Below are 21,484 nucleotides of genomic sequence, written 5' to 3' on the forward strand. Positions count from 1 at the left end.
CCCGGTTAACAGGTTAAGGGTTCAATGAACACGCATAAGAAACTGGTGGGTTTTGTTGCCTCCAACACACGGGTAAGAACCACTGCTCTAGAATATAAATTTATTTATTATTTATTATGTACAGGTTTTTTTAAAGATATCACTGGTAAATAATGTTTATGCTGAATTACACAATGTTGTTATACATCAATCTATATTTAGTGTTTTTTTCTAAATACGCCATCCTAGAAAGGATTAGGGAGAATGTTCAATAAATATAATTTGCCGGATGTAGCCGTTCACTCTTGGGCCTTATCTCCGTCTGTTATGGACAGGTACTGCTCATTGTCCAATTCTGTCATTGTTAAACTGCCATCGGGAAGGAGGAGAACCACTTTTCTGGTGCCACCTAGAAACAGATAATTTTGTTCACTTGAAAATGCTTAAAAATGGCTTGCTTAACCTTAGATTACGGGACATTCATAAAATTTATAACGGACATCCAATCTGTGGGGAGCACTGAGGCAGCACATGTAAAGAATATAGGGAGAACTAGTATGTTTTTTACCGAAGGCAAAATAAAGGAATGACTAAATGATCGAGAGTTAATACCTTGAAAATTGTAAAATAGTTTTTACATAAAATTATTTTCTTTCTGTATGCCATATTGGTTAACTGATCAAGAGTGTAAATTAAATTGAAATCTGTGATTAAATTTAATAAGATTGTGCAAACAAATATATTTTTTAGTTTTATTTTTTTATGATCATCTCTCTCATTTTTAAACGCTAATGGAAGACAATAACATGGCATTGGGCCCGCAATTGCAAGCCTGTAAGATAACTTCACCCATCATGCAGCAGTTATGCATTTTTGCTGGGGTGAAATGCTTATGAGTTCATTCAACTTGTTGCATTTTTTGAGAAGTTGAGAGTTCACATTTGGTATATTACGCATACCTGGTGAGGGGGGGTCAGCTTGCACGAGTTGAGCGATGACCTGCGTGGAGTCTTCTCCGTCTCCGTCCACTTGCAGGGCGACCTGTCCCAGGGCTTCCGTCAGGGTGTCGCCACCACCGCCCTAAAACATTGCAACATAACATTAACCTTTAGCCGCCCAGTGGTCCTTTACGAGACCGCGGATTTGCGTCGTTCAATGCCCACCAATCCCTATAAGGGCCAGCGCCCTATGCTGCATTGGGTGCAGATAAGAGTTTTTTTTTTGTGAGGTCAAAGGATCTTGCATCTCTTATGTCGCTGCGACTATATTAAGTCTATTGTGAACTCCCTCTGCAATCACAGCTCACTCCCAAGACCTACGTGTGTCATGTAACTCACGACCTGTCTTGATGGTAGGAGCTTCACCTTCTCGGAGTCTAGTAGTGGTCCTCCAAGGATGTAACTTTGTTTGCGAGCGAGTGCGTCACAATTATACAGAATGTGGATTGGCGTTTCGTTATCCTCCATACAAAATCTGCATACAATCCCGATATGGACCAGCACCTTATGCTGCATTGGGTGCAGATAAGGGTTGGGAGAAGAAGAAACTCAGCTCATCTCGGCATCATTCTAATAAATATGAATTCTATTCTTATTTAGTAAACGCCGATTCAATAAATAAATTTAAAAAATACATACGTGTTCAGGCATGAGTTGTGCCAACTGCGCCGAGTCAATGGTGAGGACTTCCTCTCCGTCCTGCTGCGCCACGTAGATGCACTGCCCCCCTCCCGAGCCCGCCTCACCCTCCTCTTCCTCATCACCACCGTCTGGTCCCTCTGCGGCCACCAGCAGGGTCTGGCCCTCCTCGTTCTTACCAGCAACCTGAATAATATTTACATATATATAGCCAGAACACTGACATCTCTCACTAACAAAAATCATCGAGCAAGCACATCAGCTATTGGCAGACTATTAGACACCAAACGTCCCAATACAAATTTTGGTAATAGGGCCTTCGCTGTTGCAGTACCTGAGGTGTGAGATAACTTACCCACTAATCTGAAATCTATTAAAAATTCTGCCGAGTTTCGATCAATACTTAATACCTACATTTTTCAGATTTTTTATCCATAACAAACAGATTAAATCTAAATTTTCACTTTCACTTTTACCCGTAGACATTGATTTCTTTGCGTAATTATCTATAATATATGAAAATATCTAATCATAAGAACGGACAACTGCAAAAATATAAAATAAAAAAAATTGTCAAGCGCCATTGAGGCTATTTCTCACAAAAACGGCGCTATTTAAATTGGCAATATTCTCGCAAAACGTCTACTTTTTGAGGCTTTTCTGCAGGTAGGATAGTAAGGATAGGGAAGGTAAATGTGAAAAATGCTTCACAAACACCCAGACTAATTTAAAATAAATCTTGAATTTATTTTGCAATTGGTGGGAATCGAACCCGCAACGCCAATTTCGCAGTCGAGCATCTACCAACTTCACCACGGCGCCTACCTTTTTATTTATTATTAATACATATTTTTTTAAACGATGGAGAAAACATTTGATCATAGCAATATTTATCAACGAGAATATTATTTTGTTGTGTATAGGGCGTAATTTAAGAAACAATTTCAGTACGTCATTCATAGTATAATGTAGAAATAAATACCTGGTATAAAACTCCATCAGCTCCTTGGATCATGATGGGCTCGTTAGAGGACAACGGATCCATGTCATCACCAGTGAATAGTCTCTTCACTACCTTGGTATCCATGCCGTCTTGCTGAAAATGTCCAAAAGTGCATTCCTTATTATTTACAAGCACACACAAATTATTTTTATATATTTAAGCTGATGCGATTCCTAAGAATTGGTATACATATTTGTATTTACATTATTAGCATTTCAATATTATGAAAGTATAACAATTGCATTTTTTACAATCGTCATGCTTTTACAATTGAAAAATGCTTGCTTGACTATTTAAATTTTAAAAATAACATTTTACGGTATTTGCAAATCTGCAGTATAAAATGACTTAAAAACAATAAAAAATAAGGTATGTATTATATTTTTTACTATCATAAGAATTTATGACAAATTATGTGTTTAATTTCTTATTTTAAACAATTCTTTTCTTCAGAGTTAATATATTTTTATTACAATAAAAGATATGTAAATTAGAAATCATTTAGATAATACATGTAAATAATAATTAAATAGTATTTCTTTAAATTAAATATATGGTTTTAAAAAAAAATGAGCTATTACAAGGAAAGGAGTTAAAAAAAACTAATAAAAAAAAATTCTATACATTTTCTAAAGAAAAGTCAAATTCCAATATACATTTTTTTTAATCGCGCACGAAAACACAACCAACCTCTTGCATGATCATCCGCATTCTGAAATTAAATTCCGCAAATTCCATCTTAAGCTACAGAATTTGTGGGTTAAAATTTGGGTACCGCGCTTTAATAGACCATAAGCCGAAAATATCATAGCTGTGACTGCGGGTAATAAAAATTTAAGAATTCAACTAAAAATTTCTTAGTTGATCTGCCTCTCTCATTATATGGTGTTCTTGATTAAAATAAATACAAAACAAAGGTCATATTATTTTTTGACGTCTCAACATAATGAAGAATATGGAAGTCTGGGCATTTACGGGGTTTGTCACAATCTGGTTTAACATTCACCAATTCTACCCACGATTGACGACCACACTACTCAAATTCGTGAAAGCTCTAATAAAAGGCTTCTTTCATCACACAATAGATGTCTCTAAAGAAGTTCTAGTGATTCAAGCACAATGTTTCGAAATTATATATAGAGCTTCCAAGAATTTGAGTAGTGTGGTTGTCAATTGTGGGTAAAGTGAACACTTAAACCAGCTTGTGACGGTCGTAAGCTGCGTAAATGCCCAGACTTCCATAATCTCCTTCATCTATGTTGAGATGTCAAAAAATATGAAAAGTAACTAATTGTGTCCGGTTATGGTCCCGTGGTTAGTATTGCGGACTCTTAAGTCAGAGTTTCTTGGTTCGAATCCATTCTACCACAATTTGATACCTTTTTCTAATAATGAGCTGCTTAGGCTCATAGAAATAGTATGAAATTGAAGTATTTTTGTAAATAGTAAAAACACAACTACTTTTTTTTTTTTTTTTTTTTAAAAGTTACAGCTACAGTTTGTAAACAAAGGGGCCACATACGTCATCGTCCACCATCAGCTGCGGCAGCGAGGCCTGCGGGCCGCCCTGCACGAGCGTGCCGGTGGTCCCGCCAGGGCTCATCTCCACCTTCATGAGAGCGGGCTCGGCGTCGGGCAGCGCGGGCGGGGGCGTGGGCGGCGGGGTGGGCTCGCCCTCGGCGCGCGCCAAGCGCCGGCCCGTCAGCGGGCACAGCGTCAGGTCCCGCTCGGGGCTCGGCGGCGGGATGGGCGGCAGGTCTGCCGGGAACGGGTCCGTCACGTACTCCTCCTCCGAGGACTCCGGCTCCGACTGGAAGGCCTGGAAGCCGTTCACCTCGTCGTACTGAGCGGGGGTGGTGATGACAATGTTTACAACTCAAAATTACAACAAAACATCACAAGCAAACATTTTACTTTAAGAAGCTTCTTTTAAACCTTGCCCTCCCGGTGTCATGTATTTACTACAACCCAACTTTTCAAATGAGAATATCGATACAAAATTTAAAAGATACGGGGGCAGAATTTTTGTATTCCTCCGTAATTATGTATTATTATTATTATTATTTTTTTAAAGATAAATATTTGTGTTTTTTATTATTTACACAAATATGTATTTCAATTTCATACTATTTCTGTGAGCCTAAGGGGCTCATTATTAGAAATAGGTATCAAATTGTGGTAGAGTGGGTTCGAACCGAGACACTCTGACTTAAGAGTCCGCGACACTAACCACGGGACCACAACCCGACAAATTATGTATAATTTTGTATTACATGAAAGTATTATAATAATAAATAATAATATAATAAATCATTTGTGAAAAAATCGGGAATAAAATCAGCAATACACTAACTTGAGTGTTAGTTTGTAAGTATACGCGCATGTCATAACCGCCAGTCGTGCGCAGATCGTCTTATGCGGCGCTCTTGTCGCTACGCTAGCTATTGCAGCTACTTACAATGTATTTTTTTCTCATTTTTGGATAATTATCAGAGCTAGCTTTACCAAATTTTTACATTTCAACTATGGTCAATAAAAGCAACATTTAGGAATTTTCACATTTTTCCCGTTTTTAAACCACATTTTCATATGATGTATGAAATACATATCACCGGTGCACGCGGAAGTTTTTAGCACCGTAACGGAAGGGTTAACCTCGACAAAGGCAAAATTAAAATATACCTTACAGAAATACTTTAAATTAAATTATTATTCAAGCACAAATCTTATTATTTTTAAGATTTCAGAACAGAGTCTGAACATTGCAAAGTTTTATTTTTATTTTGTACTCTACAAAGCATATTAAGTCATGCCTACTCTAGTACTATACTAATATAGTTACTACTATTATCGTTCAGTCATGAAACGAAAAACTACCTAATTAACCATCATGCCATTTCTCCACAAGGGTAGGCAGAGAGAATAGAGCGTCATACCACTCTGTATTTGCAAACATTCTTCGCTGCTTCCGAATCCATGCATCTCCTCATACAAACAAAGCTTTATTATTTAGATTTTTGTTATTTAAAAAAAAAGGAATAATGCACAAGACCAAAAAACACTGTTTAACTTTATTTAAATATTCTTTATGTAAATGTGTGTGGTGAAAACTGTTGTGAAAAAATAGTAGCAAAAATAATATTGGTCATGCTCTGTTACACCGAGTTGTGTATATATATGCAGATTATTGCTGAATAATTACCTATTTTTTTTTCATCTCATCAAAGATGAAGAAGAATATGGAAGTCTGGGCATTTACGGGGCTGATGACTGTCATAGGCTGGTTTAAGTGATCACTTTACACACCTGTAACATTCACCAGTTCTACCCATTATTGACAACCACACTAGTCAAATTCTTGGAAGTTCTATACATATGAACCAATTTAGAAACCTTGCTCTTGAACCAAGTAGTGTGGTTGTGAATAATGGGTGGTAGAATTGGTGAATGTTACACGTGTGTAAAGTTATCACTTAAACCAGCCTATGACGGTCGTCAGCCCCGTAAATGCCCAGACTTCCATATTCTTCTTCATCTTTGATGAGATGTCAAAAAATAATATGAAAATAACTCCTGTAATTGGAGACAATCCAGATTTTGTGAACAAGTATTTGGACACACTCAAAATGTTGTGAATAATTACCTGCTCGAATTCGACAACAGGATTGTATCCCGGTCTCCTGTTCACGTGACCCCCTCGGCCCCTTCCTCTGGCCGCGGCCGCCACCTTCCTCAGCAGAGTTTGATCCTGGAAACACCGCACCTCCGTGATTAGTCTCCAAACATGCTCCCATTTTTACATGTGATTTCATAGTTCTTCTATTTTTCCTCAATTTCCATTCCCATATAGCAGTCCTTCATCCCAAATTTTTTCACTCTTTTTTATTATCACATTGTTAGCGGGAAACGATTAAAGGGGTCTTTTACATACTGTTGGTAGAGAGCGTTACTAGTGATTAGTATACTAATTAAGGTCGGGATTGGTGAAAAAACCGCCCAACAACAAAGCGTCAATAATAATTTTGGATAATTTTTAAATCACTTAATTATAATAGTAATTAGCAATCTTCTTCTTCTAATAACTCTTATCCGCACCCAATGGTGCATAGGGCACTGCATCATATTGACACAGTGTTATATTGATCGTTACTTGCATGAAAGCAAGGCGATCACTCCTGCGCTTCAGGGACCAGTCCAGAGTAATATTAAATAAATATTAGAGTGTAAAATCGCTAATATTTATTTTCATTCCCCCCCCTGGGAATCGAACCCGGGACCTCCAGAGGACCACGGAGGCGGACTAATTAAGCGCCATTCAATAAGCATTAGTATGTGTGACAATTACGAATGAAATGCTAAAATGATTACTCTCGTATTATTGTGATTGCGAACCTTGGGACTAAGTTTATTATTGGTGACATTTGACTCTCCAATGGAAGTGCGCTGCACGCTTCTCTGGATGATCTTCTGTCCGCTGGGCGTTATTATGGTCTTCTCCACTATCTGTGCTGGACTCGTTGACATCAGGGAATTTCGCTTTATCTACAATCAATATTATTGCAATTATTAATTTTAATAGATCACATGACCAGTTGGCAAGAAGATAAGCTTTTTATTGTGAAGCTAAATAATTTAAAGAGACAGGGTCAATATGATTGAGTTTTCTATGGTCAACCTTTGAATTATGAATATTCTTGAAAGTACCACTATTTGTTGATTGAGACATGTCGCTCACTCCTTTCAAGAACGTCATAAACCAAAATTCGTCAATTTTCAGTTGTGCACGTTTTCGGAATGCCCAGAAAATGTACTATATCCCAGCAAAAGCGGCATATTTTTAACTTAATATTTACCCGCTACAGGGCAGAAAGTGTTGTTTTTGCATTTTGAAGAAAAGGTATTGTTTAATAATTTTTTTAAATATACTAAATATTTATCGAATGGAGAAAAACCCTTCAAGTTTTACCTAAAAAGATCTGTTGCACAGTAAAAAGTTCAGTAAGTGGCTTGATATTTATTTTTAATACATTGTATTGTATTTTTAAACTTTAAAAACGTTCTCCTGAAAAATCAAGTTTTTTGATTTATGACGTTCTTGAAAGGAGTGAGCGATATATAGAATATTTGATATATATCGCGATGTTTGATTTGCAGTAAAACCTCGTTTTAGATTCCTTATTATTACATTTTCCACTTGTCATGTGGTGATAAGACTAAAATCATAATTTTTATGTTTGTATCGACTGTCTTGCAAAAAATTACCAAACGAGGTGCTAACTGGTAATTTAAAATGATTAGGAGTCATAAAGATTATTTGCAACAACAAAAAAATACTATTTTACATCTCACCAATAGATGTCTCTAGTGAAGTTCTAGTGATTCAAGAACAAAGTTTCTAAATTGGTTCATATATATAGAACTTCCAAGAATTTGAGTAGTGTGGTTGTCAATAATGGGTAGAATTGGTGAATGTTACACGTGTGTAAAGTGATCACTTAAACCAGCCTATGACGGTCGTAAGCCCCGTAAATGCCCAGACTTCCATATTCTTCTTCATCTTTGATGAGATGTCAAAAAATAATATGAATATAACTCCTGTAATTGGAGATAATCCAGATTTTGTGAACAAGTATTTGGACACACTCAAAATGTTGTACAAAAAAATACATTTATGTATAGAAAACACGTGCAATTTATAATGTAAAATATTCATTTTTGAACCTTGAAAATGGTAAAAAAAATTACAAATTATCATCGTTCTAATTAAAACATTGTTTGCGGGAAACGCTTCAAAGCGTATTTTACATACTGTTGGTAGAGAGCAAGAGACCCTTATATGGGTTCTATTTGCTTACTTTTGATAGAGCATGAGAGACATTGTACAAATGTGAATTGGATATGCGGTTACTTGTGATCAGTATACTGAAAGTCGGGCGGCAGACTTTCTTATGCGAGTATAATTAAAGTCGGGGTTGATGAAAACACCGCCCGACAACAATGTATTAAAACAAATTGACATTGTACATATAAACCGAATTGAGTACCATTTGGAAATATTGTAAAAGTCATAAGTACTTCTACAAGGGGATATTTCATATTTTTTGATGACTCATTTTACTATACAGACGATGATAAATTCATGATTTAAATTATAATGAAATGAATTCAGCTCAATTCATTTTATCTAATATTTTATCTTACATTATTCTCTTGCTATCCCTGACTTCATTGTCTACCAACCTTGCCCAAGGTTTAAAATTTAAAATGCAATAAAAGAGAACAGTCAATTTACAATAAAGTGCTGTTCAGCAATATTGATTTTTTTTGTTAATAATTTCAAGTTTTACTGAATTCATCTATAATTATGAATAAGGATGAATTAATCAATATTACCCTTAAAGAACATAAGAATCTGGTGGGTTTAAGAAGAACCAATTTAATAGACTCTTACTGTATGTTATTTGAACCTAACTCATAATCTTGTCTTAGAGCAGGGATGGCGGACCTATGGCAAAATTACGTGGCATAGGTGGCACGTCAAGATGATTTTGCATGTCACGTGAATGAAAGGAAAAAAATAAAAATGATTATACAAATTTTTTTGAAAAGTTTTTAAAGTAGTATAAAAATTTCAAAAACTATTTAAATAGTCATGTGTATTTTCTTCGTTCATCAATAGTTTCGCAAACAATGGAAACGAAAGTACGCCATTCATGTATAAATAGATCACATTGATTAGTACTTCTCTATTTTTTATTTATTTCTTTAATTTTGCCATTAATATATATTTTTTTGATGTATTAATTAATGCTTTATGTATATTAAAAATCTGAAGTAACACAAACATTTTATGTATTTTTATTTCCATGGTATGTGGCACGTGACATAATATAATATTCAGAAAAAAAAATCTTTAGGCACTCTGGCTCAAAAAGGTTTGCCATCCCTGTTTTAGAATACAGATGAGATTTCCATATACCTGGCTCAGGGGTAGCCTGGGCTGTCCAGGGGCGGGGCGGGGGGCGAGGGCCGGACGCAGGGGAGGGCGCCCCACAGGTCTCGAGGGGGTCTGGGGCTTGGTGATGCTCGAATGTGAACCCTCCGACTTCTGTAATAAATATGACATTGGTAACTTTATACAAAATTTAATTTTTAATTAAACCATATCCGCTCCCTAGGTGGAGCATATGGAGTCCACAAACTGTCTCCAGGCTTTCGGCTGCCAGCTCCCTTGCTTCCTCCCAAGTCTGATCCGCGTCCCGAAGTTCTGACGAGAACTGCCGACGAATTGTCAGCAGTGGTCGTCCTGGGCGGCGCGAACCTGATGCCTTCTAAAAGAGGCAAGCTTGATTAAGGCTCTCAGGAGGCATGCGGAGTTCATGGCCAAGCCGACTGAATCGCCTTTTCTTGACGACAGTTGTGAACAAGATTTGCTGCGTCCTACACCTATTTCTTCATTCCTCACAAAGTCTCCATAATACAAAATTTAGTTACTGTAAAAAACAAAATCATTTTCATTTTTTCACTCAAACCCTCATCCGCACCCGATGGTGCATAGGGCACTGCATCATATAAATGCAGTATTATCTTCATCATTAACACATGAAAGAAAGGTGATCAGCCCTCCGCTTCAGGTACCAGTCCAGGGTAATATTGAATATATATTAAGAGTGAAAAAATCAATAATATTTATTTGACCCCTCCCCTGGGAATCGAACCCGGGACCACCAATACGGTAGCCGAGCAGGCTGACCATTACATTACGGAGGCGGACAAATTACTTATTTCAAAATGTTCTAGAAAGAGAAAAAATATCATCTTCTACCAGCACAAGCAGAAAAGGTAACAAAAAAATTGCTGGTTAAAAACAGAAAAGAAAACACATAGTAGTAAATAATACTCGGTTGCCTGATTATGATTATTTTATTTTAATTATGCGGAAAATTTAGACACCAAAAATATTAACTGTTGAGCCAATGAATTGGCAAAGTGGAAAATACGTCGGCTCATATCTAGTTAATGCACAACATACCTTGATCTGAGCCTGCTTGGCCGCTAATATCTGTTTCCTGATGAGATCTTGGTCAATGTTCAAACCGGGGCCTAATTTTCCCGGAGTGTCAATCTTCATTATGCCGGAGTTCTTTGACATTATGTACACTCCTGTAACACAAAATATTATTTAACCAAAGTAGGGATAGGGGATAATTATCTCACCTAAGAAATAATCTGGGTAGCAAATTTGTAACAAGGTTTTTTACCGCAGCTAGCTGAATGAATGGAACAGCTATGAGTGGCTGTCATGGTAATTTGGCATTACTCAGTACACCTACTCCGCCATACTATTATCTATACTACAAATCACATTGTAAAAGCTCACATTAGCATCATACAAATAAAACAACCACCTCTAAAATAAGTTAGAAAATAATAGGGTATTTAAAAAAAAAATTATAAGAGGTCAAGGGATCTTGCATCCCTTATGTCGCTGCGGCCATATTTAATTAATTGTGACCTCCTTCTGTGTCATAGTTCACTCTCAAGACCTACGTGTCATGTAACTCACAACCTGTCTTGGTGCTTCACCTTCTCAGAGTCCAGTAGTGGCCCTGTGACTTCAATTGCGAGCGAATGCGTCACAATTATAGAGAATGGATTGGTGTTTCGCTATCCTCCATATAAAATCTGCAGACTGGGGAACCATACTGTGTAATTTTTAACATGTGCTTCCTCAGTCTCCAACGGATTATTTGTTTATTTTTAAGCTTGAGAGCTATATATCGTAGTCGTACAGGAGAAAGTGACCAAATACCAATTTAATTTGACCAATTTAAGTCACTTTTGCTTGGCAAGAAAATAAACATCAATGCAGTTAGTCATTTATAACAAGTCGATATATAATACTTCCAAGTTTAAAATCGTTTGGGATTTTTTCGGGGCAATATTAAGCCAGTAAGATATCAAATAGTCAACAATCACGTTTTTGTAAGAAATGCACTTGGTCACATTCTCTTGTATGACTACGATATAATTTCAATAGGGTATTTGCACTTAGAAGGAGTATCCACAGCCTGCAATGTTGTATGTGCGAATAGTGACTAAATGGGTAATTTTAAAATGTGTATAAGCGTCTAGTACCTGTGGTGAGGTTGGGCATCTGTTTAGGATCCACCTTGATGACTCCCTTGATGAGGGGCATCCCCTTGGAGTCCACCCCAAAGGATTTCACGAGTTGAGCGTCGGAGATACGGCTGGGTGTGCCGTTGATGGTTTTAGTATCCGAGGATGACAGCCTGAGAACCTTGATCTTGGGAGACGGCGAGGAATCTGGAAAGGAAAAATAAATGTTGAAGAAAAAAATTGGTAATACAGAAGATTACCTACAGAAAATTCCTATCAGCCACCTTCATTTCATTTATAGATTTGGCGTTCAATATGTAGAACTCCATTTTAATTTATATATTCACACATTTCGGACGGGAAAGGTATTTCTATCCGTTTAGCCGATTGATAATTAAGGACGGGAAGGGTATTTTTACCTGCAACGCTGGCCGCATTTCAAAGGTAGAAAACAAGGAATTATCCAATGTTTTTATAAGAATATTATATACTTATCTCTTTGCTAAGGTCTTAACTATATGTACATAATTAACAAATCCCATCGCCAGCAGTCAGCAGTTGTAAAAAACACCCATCCTAAATGTGTTAAACATATAAATCAAACACTGATTTTTAGAGTCTATATTTAATATTAGAATATTATATAATTCTAGGATGCAGACCTTGGGAAAACAAAAGAGGTGTCAGAAGACCCCAAAAGAGATGGTCTAACGATATGTGGAGGTCAGAGGGCTAATAAAGAAGAAGAAGATATTTAATATATAAAATAAAATGGACTTCTACAAATTAAACGCCAAATCAATAAATAAAATTTGTAATGGTTTGAAATAGGGCATCATCAGTAAGGCACCTTGCTTGGACGGGGTGACGGGCGGCGAAGTCTCGTCGTCACTGGAGACCGGCTCCCGCTTGACCTTCTTGGTGGACTCCTCAGAGCCGGGGCTGACGGGTGCGGGGCGCTTGCCCGAGGCGGTTGTCCCCGCCACTCCAGCCGAGCCCCCCGACTGCGCCACCTCCGCGCCGCACCACGCCTTCACCTGGTCCATGGCACGCGCCTTGCTGTTGCGCTGCAGACGCCTGCAATCAAATGGTACTTTGGAACAATAGCTTAAATAATTTTCAATTAATGTTTTACTTAGTAAATACCACTATTTCTTAAAATCTACTGTGACACGTGTTTCGATGCATTCCACATCATTTTCAAACACTGTTTTTAAAAATTGGTATTTACTAAGTAAAACATTAATTAAAAATGGATAGATTTTACCACAAAGTGACTGCCGAATCAATTAATGAAAGCTTAAATAATGTTAGGTTTCACATAGACAGGCGCTGTAGCAATTGGGTAGACGCTCGACTACAAAACTGGCATTGCGGGTTCAATTCTAGCCCGATTTCCAATTATTACATAAAAGACTATGAATGAGATACATTACAATTAAGTGCCATGTGCTTTACTGCAGAACAAGGAATTTGCATGCCTCTTTTGACAATGTATAGTTTGACTATGAATTTACATCAATAAAAATCACATTAAACTACAGCTGGTGATGGCCCTGCGAGATCAAACCCACAATGAAAAACACAAAGAAGATAATTATAGAAAAGTAATGTTTGCTTTACATGCATTTTTTAAAAAAGTTGTTCCTGCTTACAGAAATGTATCCATATGATTTTTGATAAACTCGTGATAGTACCGGAATCAGATTGTAGCATTTTGGTCAGATAAATTTCCCAATCGACACTTCAAGCGAAGAAAAAGATCAGATATTTAAACACATAATCCTGGCCAAATATTATCGGGGATTCGATACTTGGTGTAGCGCATAAAGGGTCCTTGTGGTCTGACTTACCCTGATGGTGTGAGGGTAGGCTGGGTGGTGGCTTTGGCCGGCGGAGTGGCCTCTGCTGCAGCGGGAGGAGCCTGCCCCGAGCGGAGGGCCTTGAGTTCCTTCTGCCGAGCAAGCTGCTTCTCAAACGTTTCCAGCAGGTGGCGGCACGTGTCCATGTTGTCTGATGGCTCCCATGTGTTTTGCTCACTAGGGAAAACATAATTACATCAACCTTTGTATGATTATATCCAATTTTACTTACAGTTTTATGGCTTAATTTTATAAAAGTAATTAACATCTAATGGAAAAGAGAAAAAAAATATTCCGATTATGCCACCTGCAATGTCTGTATTTTACATAAGCCTACTGTCAAACTAAAAAAAAAACTAACTAACTAACGATCACGCCGCTTCTCCGCAGGGGTAGGCAGAGAGAATAGAACGCCACACCACTCTGTCTTTGCAAACATTCTTCGCCTCTTCCACGTTCATGCATCTCCTCATACATACCCGCCGATTGTTACGACTCCCAACCTGACCACTTTCAAGTATTTGGCATACCTGATCGTGCCATGTTTTTCTCGGTCTTCCTCTGCTTCTTTTTTTCCAATTACATTCGCCTCATAATTTTTTTTACCGTTCTTTCCTCACTCATGCGTTCTACATGTCAAACTGATATTGCTTAAATGAAAAAGTGTAAAGGAATCATATGTAGTGAAGAAATTATTAGGTTTTTCCAAATACTTATCTATTTATTGTCATTGGAAATTTCATTTAACATAATGAATGAACAACAACAGTAATTTACTAGAGAAGTTATTATTTTAAATAAACGAGGGTAGGATACAAAGGTGAGGATCTGGTAAATCTTCTTTTTGGTATGTTTTGGTTGTTACACTAAATGGCGGCATTACAAAACAAAACGATACCTAACCTAACTAGTGTTGATAATATTTTGCGAGGAAACTGTCCCTATCAACTGGCTTCCACAAGAAATATTGAAAATCACTCTGTAAAGAAATATCTTGTTTATGATAATGCAATCTCTTACTGGCAAACATATCTGGCAAGAGTCTACGAGATAGAATAAGGAAACACCAGGATAAGAGAAATATGCGAAATCCAAGACGTTGTCAGGAAGGCAAGACAACGAAATAGACAATGGTATGCACATATCAGGAGAATGAAACCATCTAGACTCCCCCACATTGCACTACACTGCCAACCCCGAGGTAAACGACTCCCGAGCAGACCACCAAAGAGATGGATTGACACCTGGGAATCAACATCGCAAGAAGCTCAAGAGGCAGAAGAAGAAGAATAAGAAGAATCACTTACTGCGGATATCCTTCCCACTTGAGCAGGTACTCGTACTGCTTCTTGCGTGGGTTGAACCTCTTGGCAAGGATCTTCTCGACCACAAACTCGCTGCCGTTCTCATCCGCACTCGCATTCTTGTCTGTTCTGCGCGCCATTCGGTTCTCCACAGGCACACTCGCTTGAGACTCTATCACCGGCATCTTGGGCTAAACCAAACATATGGTCTTGCATTAAGGATACAGAGTATTCAAATTCGAACCCTCATCCGCACCCCGATGGTGCATAGGGCACTGCGTCATATAAACGCAGTGTTATCTTGATCGTTAACACATGAAGGAAAGGTGATCAGCCCTCCGCTTTAGGTACCAGTCCAGGTTAATATTGAATAAATATTAGAGTGAAAAAATCACTTATATTTATTAGACCCCCCTTTTGGGAATCGAACCCGGGACCTCCAGAATGGTGACGGCTAAAAAGTATTGCTCATTAACAAATTATAATCAGAATTTAATACAACCATAATACTACCACATAGTGACATAGAAAAGGCATAGTCTTTAATCTATCAAGCAGTGATTTTTTTAAAGTATTTTAAATGACAAAAAAATGTAAAATAATAAAATTTGTCTAACATTTATAGAATTATACTAAATGGCTTCAGAATATTGTGTAGATGTCGAATTAAATAGTCAGTAGTTTCATGTAAATATTATTTTAAGTACTAGTATATAACAGATTACATACTACCCAATGTACTGGTACATTGGCACCTCTCGGTTAATAGATGGTGTTTTTTGATGTTTGGGGGTTTATGTGGGGACGCTGGACGACCAGGACGATCACGTCGGGGTCGTTCTTTTCGGAAGGTTGCGTGTGTTCTGTAGTCGTCGGGGTTACCACTTTCCCAAAGATGTTTTAATTTGATTCTTTTTTGAGAAAATGAAAGAAACAGCGACATCCATTCAGTAATTTATATGGAGAAAAATAACTATTTATTATAATAATAATAACTGTGAAATTAACTATCATTTTAGAAATTATTGTATTTTAATTCGCTTGTCTGACACGCTTCTCTTTGTGAAATAAAGGTATGTTATTTATTGTTTTGGCATTCATTTTGTGGTAAGACATGATCAAATTATAAATAAAACACTTGTTTTTACCACTTGACTTTTATATTGTTATGACTAGTTTCGGAAGCTACAAATGCTTCCATCTACGGGTTTGAATTTAAACCGTCGTTTACATTCAAACCCGTAGACGAAAGCACCTGTAGCTTCCGAAACTAGTCGTAATACTATAATACTCAAGTAGTAAAAAAACAAGCGTTTTATTTATAATTTAAATAAAGGTCCAATGATTTCTCTGCATCATCTGATAACACTTGCTAGCAGTATCTAATGCAGCCCTTCTTATTCCAATATTTATCCACATCCAATGGTGCATAGGGCACTGCATCGTATTGATGGAGTGTTATCTTGATCGTTACTTACATAAAGGCAAGGTGATCACTCCTGGGCTTCAGGGACAGAGTATTATTGAATAAATATTGGAGTGTAAAATCATTAATACATATCGTAGTTGTACAGGAGAAAGTGACCAACAAAACATAAAATGTTAAGGGGGGCCATTTAAGTCTCTTTTGCTTTGCAAGAAAATAAACATCAATGCAGTTAGTCATTTTTAACAAGTCAATATATTATACTTCCAACTTTAAATCCTTTGGGATTTTTTTCAGGGCAATATTAAGCTAGTAAGATATCAAATAGTCAATGATCACGTTTTTGTAAAAAATGTACTTGGTCACTTTCTCCTGTATGACTACGATATTTAGTTTCACTCCCACCTGGGAATCAAACTCGGGACCTCCAGCACGGTAGCTAAACACGCTAACCATCACACCATGGAGGCGCACAGCACTGAGGGTGGATAAGGTACAAAAAAATAGGAGAAGAGATTTTACCTTGGCCGATGTCTTGGTGACTGTCACCGAGTTGCCCAGCTTCTTGATGATGTTGGTCTTGCCATCGTCGTCCTCCGCCGCCCTGCTGGCGAGGGCGCCGCGCGACCGCGTGCCGCGCATCTCCTCCACCTTGATGGTGGACTCGTCGTCCGAGTCCCCGGTGGAGGAGGGCTGGAACTCCTCGTCCTGCTTCTCCACGGAGGCGGCGCGCGCCTTAGCCGCCGGCGTGCTCTTGCACGGCCGCCCGCGCTTGCGCAGCACCGGCGTGGCGGACACCTCGCTGGACTCGGAGGTGTTGGTGTAGGCGGGGACCGGAACGCCTGCAACGGGGGACTTCACCTCCACCTGAGAAAGAGTCGATTTCAGTCATATTTTTAAAATAATCAAAATTGAAATGCATAAAAGGGATTGCAATGAATTTATTTTTTTTTTAATTACCTAACTCCAAGTAACTCTGAAATCTAGCTACGACTTATGCAACACCGTTTATCATGTCCCTACTCAGGCTTCAACTTAATAAGTTTCATAGCCTATGCGTACTCGTAAGTGGATTTACTATTTATGTTTAAAGTTACTATAATTTCATGTCATTCATGAGTGAAAATTCTATGCAAAAACACTCGCTATTGCAATGAATTACATATTGTCGAGTTTATATACATATTTACCATTTTTCACATCAATTATGAATGCATATACCGATTAAAACACTGATGTATATATGAATGGGTGGCACAAAATTTAAATTATTTATGAATTTATACGAAAAAACAATAAACCTTTTATTGTAACTGCAGACAGTTGATAGAGTTCCAAATGGAATTGTTGGGTAATATATCCAAAATAAAACCCGGTTATTGGATTGAATTCTACTTTATTTACATATATAATGTGTGTGATGTGTTTCGTCTTATCAAACTCTGTTTAATATGTAATGTCTTAATAAGACGAAACGCGTCACACATCAAATATGTAAATAAAGTAGAATTCAATCCAATAACCGTGTTTTATTTTGAATATATATCCCAACAAAAACAAACCTCTCTAAAGGTGGCGACTGACCTTCACAACATTTCATCTTAACGTAACATTCACGGCGAGCAATCGACTTCGGATGGAGCATTCAGAACGAACGCCGAGCAGCTCGGCTCGCTATACTGACCATACGAATGCTTGACATCGTAACATGTTACGTTATGATGAAATGACTCCGGTCAGTCCCCACACTAAAATTTCTCAATTTCATGAAATAAACAACTTTTTACTAAACTGTTTTTTTTTTAGTAAAAAAATACGGAGGCTTAAATAACACTTCTGATGTCATATCATCCTTCACCATTCTTCTTTGTAACTGAGTGTTTTTGTAATTGTATTTTAGCAATCTGTCGACGCTCAGTACATATTTCCTTTTTAAAATCCCGAAACAGACCTTGTCTCGGTTCATTTGTCAGTAAGAACACAGCAAAGTGTGTATTTTTATAATTACAATAAATAAAACCCTTGTCCGCACCCAATGGTGCATAGGGCACTGCGTCATATAAAACGCAGTGTTATCTTGATCGTTTACACATGAAGGAAAGGTGATCAGCCCTCCGCTTCAGGTACAAATCCAGGGTAGTATTGAATAATTATTACAGTGAAAAAATCACTTATATTTATTCTACCCCCCTTGGGAATCGAACCCGGGACCTCCAGAACGGTAGCCGAGCGTGCTGACCATTACACTACAGAGGCGAACGTCTTGAATTAAAATTACATGTGCAATAAAATCCATGTGGTCAAATTATTAATTTGTATTATTTTCTATTAAGTAAGCCGGGATGGAGCAAAATTAAGACGCTTGGTCTTCGAGTAAGTGGTCCGCTCACCACCTTGCTGTTGGACACCTTGGAGAGGCTCTGCACGGTCTTGCCGGCCGCTATCCAGGCAGCGCGCTGCTTCTCCTCCATCTTGCACCACTGCTGGTACAAGCGCCACGAACTGTTGGCCCCCGTCTCCTGGGTCACCATGGAACACTTCCACAGCATGAAGGCCCACACCTGGTGCTTGGACTCCGTCTGCGACAAAATTACATATATATTTCGAGCGACTTGACAATTATTTGTACACCAATACTGGATACCACCCCCCATAAGAAATTTAGACGTGAATTGTAAACATTTCTATCAAATGGAATATATCAACAAAATGAGGTGAGTGATCAAACGACTGCTTTTCAGAAAACGCATTCAAAGCGCTAAAATGTTGTTTTAGCTGTTTATTGATTTGGCATTTAATTTGTAGAACTCCATATTTTAAATTCATATTTTAAATATTATAGGGCATTATCACATCAGTTTGATAACCCCAACAAGGCGCAACAATTGTCACAAATTTAAATTTTTATGTTTAAAAAAAAATAAATATACATCTTGGTAAACCTTAAAAATCAGTGATTGATTTTAATATTTAAAATATTGTCAAAGTTGCTTTGATAACAATATATAGCCAAGACTTCACTCCAAATAATTATTATTTAAAAGTATAGCAATATTACTTCAAAACGCTTCATATGCGTCTTTTGAAAAGTACCCATTTGTAACTCACATCTTCTGGCTGTAAACAGTCAATATTTACATCTTTCGAAATTTGAATAATTTTATTAATCAAAAGACAGAAAAAACTTAGTAAAATTAAACAGAGGTGTTATAATCCAGAAAATAAAAAAAAATTGGTTCAAATAAACCAAGAATCCTGCCCGATAATTGGAATTTTACTGTACTAATATTAGAATACATTTGATTGAATGTAAATTTAATGACATATTTTTACGTAGCATTCTAAAGGTATTTAAAAATAAATACTAAATAAAATAAAATAGCATAAAATGTCTTCAATCTAAATTAGTAAACGAGTAGAGCCTTGAAAAAAGCAAAAACACACATAGAAATCCAATGAGTAATCATATATATAGGCGACACTCAATACAAAAGCATAAAAATATGTTCAATTTGCAGATCATAATGAGTATAATTAGTAAACAGAGTATAATTAGTAAACAAGTATAATTTTAAGAAAAAATAATGTGGGTAGGTACCAATTAAGGCCAGTACCTACAAAAAGTTAGTTTCATTTAACTCAGTTATTTACTCTACAAGATAAGGTTGTACTGGCATTGTATATCAAATGAAAATGTTTCTTACACAATCTTTTACGGGTGATTTTCCAGAGCAAGCAACAGAATCTCGGTGCTCTGTGAATTCTTCGACAAAGTGGAACACAGAGTGGCATTGTCCACATACCAATACGTCTAAGGTACCCATCTGCTCCTGGGCATCTAAAAAAATAGTTTTTTTTAACAGTCATCTATTTAGGTAGATTTCTAATAATAATAAATAAATAAAAAACATTAAATTTTAGGAAAAGACTATATATAATGGTAACACTGAAATCAAATAAATCTATAATTAAAATGGAAAATCACAAAGTTAGTGCTTCAAATATAAATTATACAAATAAATCTATTTCTATTTCTGCATCTGGTATAAGACCCTTTTTCCTCTAATACAGATAAAGAAAACCATCCAATTGTTGACATTTTACATTGATAGCTAAAATATTACTGTCAAACTTTTTATTTTATTATAATAGTTAGCCATACCTTTTATAGCTCGAAAATTCTTTTTCAATCCTTCAGGATTAGGGTTCATGGCCTGCGCCGGAGGATCGGCTTTGTCAGCAGTCGACATATCTGCTTTCATCTAACGCTAAAACATTTTAAATATTTTTATTACTTATTTAAATAAATAAAAGTTAACATATAAAGTACCTAAATTTAAAGTAAGAGAAACAATTTAAAAGCCTTTAAATTTGAATTAGCGTGAGATCTTTTATTTTGAAATATTACAGTCATCCAGCAAGTAGAAATTAATTTAACGAAATTATGTACTGTTATGACATTTGAATAAAAATGGAGTAATAGATACCGAATTTGACAGCACATTCCCGCCAATAATTGTATGACATTTCGTGGCACATTTTTAATCGGAAAAAATATATACATGCATGCATAAAGAATAATAGTAATAATAATAATTAATTACTTTATTTGTCCCAGAAATATGTTCATGGATTAAGTTTTAAATCAATTTAGTTTAATTCAAATTACCGTAAATATATAGAGCAGAATCAACGCATATAAAAAGCATTACATATTTAGAAACCGTTTAGGAAATAAAGCGGCATAGGGACACCTTCACATTACGTTGTGGCGATACATAATATTTATATATTTGTAAATATACTTACTTGCGCCTTAATTTTAAACGTTCACACAACTATAAAAACCACCAATATAGCCACCGTAATCCAAAATAAATAATTTTTTTAGAGTTATCTGTGGAAGGAGCCTTTTAGGCGATGCGTCTTTTCAGTCAATAGTGCTGACCTCTATATTCATAATGGTAAAACTCGCTTCGTTAGCTATCATGTTCTAGCGTTACCACAAAATTGACCAATCACGAAGGAAGTTTCGAAAATAGCAACCAATGAAAATGAAGGTTATTCATTGAGGAACTGTCTACCAATAATCGAACGAAGCAACGCATTTGGCCGACTCGACTTGTAGACAAAAAGGTTATGGCGACAAAATA

The 21,484-nt window shown here is 36.8% G+C and overlaps 1 protein-coding gene across 4 annotated transcripts; it reads right to left on the reverse strand.

Moving 5' to 3' along the window:
• Window positions 1–88: 88 nt before the first annotated feature.
• Window positions 89–21,285, reverse strand: Chro (chromodomain-containing protein chromator). 4 transcript variants are annotated; one of them, XM_088272947.1, is made up of 18 exons: window positions 21,141–21,285; window positions 20,494–20,599; window positions 20,036–20,169; window positions 18,722–18,910; window positions 16,854–17,198; window positions 14,909–15,096; window positions 13,593–13,778; window positions 12,590–12,816; window positions 11,758–11,946; window positions 10,652–10,782; window positions 9,599–9,727; window positions 7,012–7,161; window positions 6,263–6,367; window positions 4,142–4,438; window positions 2,599–2,712; window positions 1,617–1,802; window positions 939–1,059; window positions 89–388 (listed from the first exon to the last, which is right to left on the reverse strand). In XM_088272947.1, the coding sequence occupies exons 2-18, from the start codon at window positions 20,591–20,593 to the stop codon at window positions 279–281; spliced, it is 2,901 nt and encodes a 966-aa protein (XP_088129073.1). In that variant the 5' UTR covers window positions 20,594–20,599; window positions 21,141–21,285; the 3' UTR covers window positions 89–278. The 4 variants fall into 4 exon arrangements, with proteins under 4 accessions (XP_088129073.1, XP_088129066.1, XP_088129058.1 ...); XM_088272940.1 differs by having other exon boundaries at window positions 4,142–4,462; window positions 18,725–18,910; window positions 21,141–21,275; XM_088272932.1 differs by having other exon boundaries at window positions 4,142–4,462; window positions 21,141–21,275.
• Between the last annotated feature and the right edge of the window lie 199 nt (window positions 21,286–21,484).

This window comes from Brachycentrus maculatus, unplaced genomic scaffold, assembly GCF_059751285.1.
Source record: "Brachycentrus maculatus isolate JH-2025_06_01 unplaced genomic scaffold, ASM5975128v1 h1tg000032l, whole genome shotgun sequence".
Lineage (NCBI taxonomy): Eukaryota > Metazoa > Arthropoda > Insecta > Trichoptera > Brachycentridae > Brachycentrus > Brachycentrus maculatus.

Excerpts from the sequence above, each read along its gene's own strand:
- Chro (XM_088272932.1), bottom strand. The coding sequence starts at position 20,593 with ATGAAAGCAGATATGTCGACTGCTGACAAAGCCGATCCTCCGGCGCAG. Across the intron at positions 1,803-2,598 it reads CTGATGGAGTTTTATACCAG|GTTGCTGGTAAGAACGAGGA; the intron begins GTATTTATTTCT and ends AATATTATTCAG. Across the intron at positions 1,060-1,616 it reads CACAACTCATGCCTGAACAC|GGCGGTGGTGGCGACACCCT; the intron begins GTATGTATTTTT and ends GCAATGTTTTAG.